This window comes from Brachyistius frenatus, unplaced genomic scaffold (assembly GCF_029030835.1).
Source record: "Brachyistius frenatus isolate BFR_SWC_R1_liver_20210118 unplaced genomic scaffold, ASM2903083v1 Contig_41, whole genome shotgun sequence".
NCBI classification, from domain to species: domain Eukaryota; kingdom Metazoa; phylum Chordata; class Actinopteri; family Embiotocidae; genus Brachyistius; species Brachyistius frenatus.
The window spans coordinates 191,201-199,159 of record NW_027210640.1 but is presented as its reverse complement, the minus strand read 5'-3'; the positions used below and the strand labels follow the sequence as shown (position 1 = coordinate 199,159).

Genomic DNA, 7,959 nt, shown 5'->3' with positions numbered 1-7,959 from the left:
AATTCACAATAACCCAAACCTGCATTTACCAAACGTGAACATAATCTAGGTTCAAACCGTTTTCATGTCATCACTCAATCAATAATTCGGTGTATTTTTGGAGAGTCCGCTAAAATCCAACATGATGTTTAATTTTACATTTAAATACAAAGATATTGTAAATGTACTGGAAAATCAAATAAGAGCTGGGTAAAATGAGCGACCTGACGGGAATTGCTTGTTTTTATCTAGCGTGCTGCTAAATCAAGAAATTCAGACTAAAATCCAACATTGCGCACAATGGTTTAAAACGTTGCTGTAATGCTCTGATATACCCATAAATATTAAAAGGCACAGATACCACAGGATAAACAGAGTGGCAAAGTTCCCTGTTTAGCACAAGTATAAATATTGAACGTATCAGGTGACAGTAAACCACAACAGTCATCCAAGTATGTAAAAAGGCCCCAGGACATGAACACAAGGTCCTGTCCTCCTCCATTTTTTGTTTTAATTCTGTCCCGGAGAAAGAAATCTGAAGACATTATTACTTTCTGAAATCTAAAATGTAAGAATGTAAAACTTGCAATCAGAATAAGTTCCTCTTTGGTTGTTGTGTTTATTGCTGGTGAATTTAATACTTTAACATGCACATAGTATGTCAGCTGCATCTTAGAGGCTACTTTCATATCATGCCCACATGATGGCACCACAGGCTTGAACTGTGTGTTAATACCATGTGAACAAGATACTCTGGATCTGTTCAATCACTTGATGGCAGTGGTGAGTCTGGAAAGTGCAGTATTACTCTGTAACTCTGTAAACTCATCCCCAATAATTGTTAGGCGTGGTGAGGATGACTGAATGGTGAGTAATTGTCCTATGCCACACATACACACACACACACACACGTAGGCAGTTTATGCAAAGCACAAATTCCTCCTGCGACTGACTAAGGCTTCCTTCCTGTGTGCTTTTTGTATGACGTCAGTGACATGAAATATTTTTCAGTACTACACATTGCTGAGTAGGAAATCTGCTGAAATTTCCTGTCTCTCTGGAAATATGTAAAATTTCTGCAATGTTGCACTTTTAAGTCCTGCAGCCAAAATTTGACATCAGGATCATAAATGGACTTTACTTTCACAAGTTTTAAAAGTAAAAGCTTTGAATATGAAGAATGTTATTTTATATCATAATTATTGAATTTACTTTATCATGTCAATAATATTTAACCCAGCGTCTTCCCAAAGTCAGCTGCGATAAACTCCAGCCCCTCATGACTCTGTTCAGGATAAAGCAGGAATAGATGATGGACATTTTCCAGTACCTGATTTTTTTTTATTTATTTTTTTTTTAAATCATGTTTTTTCTCATTAATTCAATAAAATGCTATTTTATTCACAAATCACAGCATAAGTCATATCACGGCAGAACAACATTACAGAAAGAAACACAAAAATTCAAGAAATTCATTAGCTGGGAGGAAAAACTCTGTTTTAACATGAAGAAACCTCCAACAGAAGCAAACTCAGAGGTGGGCGAGCATGAAGGGAGAGCAGAAAGAGAAAACACCAGCATAGAGCGATCAGTTCAGACACCTTCGAAAAAAAGAGATTTTATGAAAAAGTAAAATATTATAATAATAACAATAATAATAAAGGTAAAAAAAAATATTTTCCTCTGATATAATAGATGTATTAAGATGCTCAGAGTAAAAATTCTGAGGTACTAGTACCATAGAATTGTATTGATTGCTTTCAAGCTCTGTATAATAGACACAATATGAAGAGGACTAATATGTCCTGCTGCTGACACATATTGAAATGTGTGTCAGGAGTCAGAACATGTCAGAACAAGTTGTCAATTAAATTATAGGAAGGGCGAGTGTTGATCTAAGATTTAATCTGTCATTCATGCTTTCAATGAACTGCTTTTGCCGACAGTGACGTTGAAAGCACTCCCCAGTCTCATCACAACTGAGTCGCTGTGACTCACTGCTGTGTCGTGCTACTGCATGAACACGCAGGATGTTTGGAAAGTAAGGGAAGAGGAAGGTTACACAAGGCCTGGTTGGTCCAGTTTTTTAGTTTACAATAACGTGCCAGTTAGTGTGTCATGTTGCCATTGTAGTTTCCTCCTTTATGTTGTACCTCGGTCAGAAAATGGAAGATGCTTTGTGTCTCATTCAGCCTTTATGTAGCCCAAAGATGGATAAACCTTCAGTCCTGCTCATAAACATACTGATAATTATTTGCATAGAGAATCTCTGTTGAAGCTGAACTGAAGCCAACATCCTGTCATTTCTGAGGAGTCACCAGATTACATATTGTATTTTGACTTTGTTGAAAAGCAGGTTTGTAATTTGATAATGAGCATGTGTCAGTCTTTGCCAAAGACAGTATCTATCTTTTATACTTTTATTATGTCGTTTTCTTTGATCATTTTTACTTTTTCTTTTTTTACTTTTAATGTCTTTAAGTCTGTTGAAAATTTAATAAAATAACTTAACAGTGTATAATTATTATTATTATTATAATCTGGAAAGAAAAAATGAACAGAAACACAACAGTGAAGGACAAAAAGGACACAGTATCAGAGATTTGGGCAGCCGGCACCAGGAGAGGTGTTTCATAAGCGAGGCTCAGAAAAAAAAAAAGTTATTAGGTTAGGTTAGGTAGTTACTTTATTAATCCCCAAGGGGAAATTTTTTTTCGCTACAGCACCATACAGGAAGCAATAAGATAATAAATAATAAAAATTATGAAAAGCTGTTCCATAAAACCAACAGAGAGCTGAAGTGAGTCAAGCCTCATTATAAACTGTGAGTTCATGACATTAAAACACACACCTCTAACATAGGTCTCATCAATTTACAAAATAAAAATAAAAACTTTGGGAGCTGGAGTCCAAAACTCTACTGACTAAAACTGGGAAATGAGTTTTGTCATTATTCAGCTGAGATAACGAAGCAGTTAATCCCAGCAGCTGTCAGTGTCTGTCAGTGTGAGGGCTGATGGAGCTCCACTTACATGAAAATGCCATTTCTGACCGAGTGTCAGGTGTGGATTGATGTCTGGAAGGACAGGTAGCTGATGAGTGAGGAAGAATGACATCATCTGGGATTTCACACGTACCTCTGTGTGTGGGTGTCTTCTTTCCTTCCTCCCTCAGAAAAAAACGGACTGTTTTGCCTCATTGAGGTCGACACAGGAAACACTTGGAAAAAATGAATTCCACCAAATGAACAATGATCTTATAATACAGCAATTTTGTATCAATTAGTTCTAAGGGATCTGGAGAGGACGACTTGAGTTGCTCAACTGTATATAGATGATAAGGGCTGGGATATTATGAGGTCAGAGTTCACCGGATGCCTAATTAGTGGCAAAATAAAGTCTGTGATTTCATAAAACAGAAAATAAAACATTATAGACGTGTTTTATATTTTGTTCAGTTTCATATTGAACATTTTAAGTATAATGATTTAAAGCTTTCTATTAAAGATGTGATAATGTAACTGATGTTATGACCCAAAAACTGTGGAAAAATGTGTATAATTATTTATTTATTGCGGTTTTATGAAAATATACCAGTCAACATACACTTTGTAAACCAAAGGAATTGAGGTCACTATATTCTATTTTGTTGAGATGTTCTTCAAGAATTTAAATATGTTTTAGTTTGCCTCAGTTTTCCCACCACTACCTCAGTCTCTAGTGGATAACTTCTAACTTCATGTTTGTTAACGTGCAGGACTTTTACTTATTGTCATGTTTGTATGTCCAGTAGCAGATATTGAATAATAAATAAAAGAAGAGCACGACTGATATATTGATTAACTGGTTGTGTCAGCCAATATCAATGTCACAAACAGGAAGTGCAAGGTAGAATAAAAAAAAACACATGACAACAATCTCATAATAAAACAGTAATTTATTTTGGACTGAAAACTAAAATCGTCTGAATAGCACATTACAAGGGCATCGTTAAGATATTTTCTCCAAGGCTCAGTGATCACTTTCATACAGTACATTTGGCATGTACACGGCATCTCCTTCAAATGAAAGAAAAACAGGAAAAAAAAAAAAAAAAAGAGAATAAAGAAAGACAGAAGCCCATTCGCGAGAAAAAAATAAAATAAATCAAAAAGTCTAAAAAAGGTGACTGATTGTACAATTACCAAGCGATTTGGTTTGGTTCTAAGCCACAGAGAAAGAAACCGGATCGCCCGACGACAGCAGGCGACGGCACAGGAGGCACAAAGACGTGACGCAGACGGGACATCCCATAATATGCTCATACACAATCCAACCGGGTTCCAGCTCTTCAGTACGAAATGTTTAATACTTTTCCATTGTCTTGTTTTGTTGCAGATATTGCGGTCTAGTTGTTTTTCTTTGTGAGCAAAGTGTTGCTACGTTACATTTGAAAACTAGATGCTGCGTTCATCAAACCGTGCAGAGTAACAACCTCCTCTTCTCTGCATCTGAAATTTAACGTGAAAACAAGAAAGATGGCTCCTTTTCTGACTGATGTTTTGTGCACGAGGCCCTTCCGTCCATCCCACAAAAAACGCCTTTCCATTCTTTCTTGTTTTTTTTGTTTGTTGTTGTTTTGTTTTTTTAATCCTCACCATCGACTACTTCCTCCACCCTCCCTGCTCATTGTTCCCTTTCACGTTCAGAAATCCTCTCAATCATTCACAGACTTGACAGAAACAAATAAAAAGAGTGTTGGATAAAAACATGAGGTAAGAAAGTGGTTTGATTATAGATCATGCAGAACATGCAAAACAAAATATAGGGAAGGAGAAAATAGAAAAAAAAAAATATGTGTGCATTTTAAAAATGGAAAAAAAAAAAAAAAAAAAAAAAAAAACTTACACAGCTTTGCGTCTTTGGTTATAAAGTAGGTCGAACAATTTTCACAGCTTTTCATTCCCCCCAAACCAAACCCTACCCGCCTCCCTCCCACAATTCATTTCTGCTTTTACGTTTTTGTCTAGAAAAAGTAAATGAAGTTTTCTTTCTCCAAACATCCCATCACATATTTCATATCTTAACAACAGGTGTTCTCCCTGTACAGACCCTCCACGCTCTTAATACTTTACACTTTACAAAATATACATTCAACCTGGATTTCACCTAATGTAAGCTCGGCTTTAGTGTTAGCACTATTTCATGAGAAGAAAACATTTCTATTCTGAAACTTATTGCCTACTTATTGAGATCTACTTGTTGCAAGAAACGACCAAATTTAATACCTGACAGATTCTAAAATACCAAAAGACCAAAGAGAAAGGTTTCTTTTTTGTTTTTAATAAGTATCTCTGTGACATTGTTCATTTACATTATGAAAATAGCAGCCCTGAAATAAATAAATGCAAATACTAAAACTGAACTAATGAAAATTCATTATGTTTCATGTCAAAGTATGGTGGCTCTGAGAAAACAACACAAGCTTTTGATGCAGCATATAACAAGCCGAGGCTCGCGTCTCGCTCCGCTCGAGCCGAGGTGCCCGCTGGCGTCCTCCTCCGCTCGGGGAGCACGAATCCTCGATGCCCCTACCCCCTTCTGCACTGTGGTCTCCTGCAGCGACGTGGGCTGTGGACGCTGGGAGGACAGTCTGTCCCTGCCAGATGGTTTATAGGACAGCGCACTGGTCCCTCACAGGGTTACACCTCTGTCCTCCACCACTTGTTGTTGCCCCCCTGCCCTCCCCACCCCTTAAAAAAAAAAATATTTTTTTTAAAAAACCGAGCTCTCTGTGCCCGTGGACCCCCGTCTCTTGCACCAGAACAACATGCAGGTTTTGTTTGGTGCGCAGCGGCTCCCCTGCTTCTCCTCCTCCTCCTTCAGCTCTCTCTCTCTCTCTCTCGCAACCAAACACAAGGCCAGAATAAGACTTTGCAAAGGGTGGTAACTGTCTTAATAACGCGAAGGCCCGGTGACGGCAGCGTGCGCACACTGAAACATGACTCTCGGTGGTAAACAAAGATGTTTGCTGTTGTCGATTTGTCTTCGAATGGAGCAGATTGAGCCTTTTGCTTTATGGGGTTATGGGGACGGTAGTAGTTGTTGTCTTTACGAACAGGATCTTCCTGTTCCTGTCTGTGGGAGGTGTGTGTTTGACTGCGTGTGCTAGGGGACGGGGGCTCACGCCGAGGTGATGTTGGGCTGATGGGGGACGCTCTGACTCCCCTCGTGGTGAGCCAGAGTCGGGGCGTTGTTGGGGACGAGCGGGTTGTGGTGGTGCTGCTGCTGCTGCTGGTGGTGGTGCTGCTGCTGCTGCTGCTGCTGCAGCATCGGCGGCGGCGACGGGCTGCTGCCCTGGGTCAGCTGAGTGGACAGCTGGCCGAGCTGATCCGAGTTGGCCAGCGACTTCAGCACTGCGTTCTCGCGCTCCAACATCGAGTTTCTCTCGTACAGCTCCTTGATCTGCTCCTTCAGCACCTCCACCTCCTCCCGAACGGCATACATCAGGTGGCTCTTCACCAAGTCCTGAGAGAGGAGACAAGAGAGGGGAAACTCAAATTAGCACAAAATAACACTGGAGTTAAAAAAAAAAAATTTAAAAAAAAGTTTTGAGATTCCGTCATCAAACAAAGCAAAGGTTTGTCTACGCAGTGCTTAGAGGCAATGTGTGATCTTTTTTTGGCAACATGCTTAGTGCCGTTGCCGTGGGGATGCTGCCAATGCATTTCCAAGAAATCCCTTGTCAATCAAATGACATGAACAACACCGTGAGAGTGAATATTTGGCTTTGTTTTCTGGCCTTTTTTTTTTTTTCTCCCTCCGGCTGAAGGCTGATCAGATGTGCCAGTGTGGAAGTCTTTTTTTTTATATATATTGATGGAAAGAAAATAAGATTGTTTCATCTTATTTTCATGCGGCTCCGGAAAGTTTCTATGTATTCATCTTATTTTCATGTGGCTCCGGAAAGTCTCTCATCTTATTTGCAAGTGGCTCTGTAAAGTTTCTTTTGTTTTACTCTCCGCATCTAATTGACGACTCCCTTGTGTCCTTATCTTGTGACCTGCAACCAACTCAATATTACCATACGAAAGCAGATACAAAGGAAATGGGGGTGACCGTCAATTGTTTGTCACACTGTATAAAAGCTGCTCTACGGAGGAGTGACGTTGAGCAATGCTGGACGTCCTTCTTGCAAGAATAAATGTCTGATATGTTTGATTTTGAATCTAGCCTCTGAGTAATTTTTTATTATTATATAAATGATAATGAAAAGATCCTCTGGCTGAGTTTTATGTTCATCCACTCTTTGATGGTTGTGTCACTTAGTGTCAAGCGTGGAAAAGTCATTATGAATCAAGTCATTGTATGAACTAGTGGAGAATCTCTTTTGCCCGATCACAACTTTGAACATCTGTGGAGAACTCACCATTGCCTGCTCAATCTTGTTGTCGATGGCAACGACGCTAGCACCAGATACACTGTGGAGAAACAAAGAGAGAGCAAGAGTTACCGCGAGATCTCACGTATGTCACAAATGCTTCGGACGGATTCCAGCGTTTTCTATTACGTTCAGCTGCCAAGTCTGGTCGGTAAAGTGCTGAATATGAGGCGAGAGATTTAACTTGGATTTCAGAGGTAAAACTAAATTAAACCTCGTGGAAGATCAGGAGTCAGATCTACTCCCAGAGAAGGAGATGAACAAATTGGAGATTGAATCTTTTTCCAAAACACACAGACCAAAAATATAAACCCGCATCGTATTTTTAGTGTATTTTATGAAACACGTTCCACCCCTGCAGAGGCGCCGCTGGCTGAAGCTACAGTAAGAGAGACTGGCTGATACAACCATGAAGCTGCTTTCAGCTACTTCAGACGATACACAGCCATTACTGGAGACTTCAGTGAGTGAGGAGGTGAGAGGTGAAGTTAGTTGAACACATCAAGCTCCGCTTTGTGATCGGTCAATAGCTCGTTACTTGAACAAAGGTCTTTAAAATGA

General features: G+C 39.5%; 1 protein-coding gene across 1 annotated transcript in view; it reads right to left on the bottom strand.

Moving 5' to 3' along the window:
* Nucleotides 1–3,897: 3,897 nt before the first annotated feature.
* The window catches only part of tsc22d2 (TSC22 domain family 2), a 33,811-nt gene continuing 29,749 nt past the window's right edge, over nt 3,898–7,959 (bottom strand). Inside the window, 2 exon segments of the mRNA XM_069702239.1 lie at nt 3,898–6,485; nt 7,387–7,438. Coding sequence (XP_069558340.1) covers nt 6,141–6,485; nt 7,387–7,438 — 397 coding nt within the window. The 3' untranslated portion in view covers nt 3,898–6,140.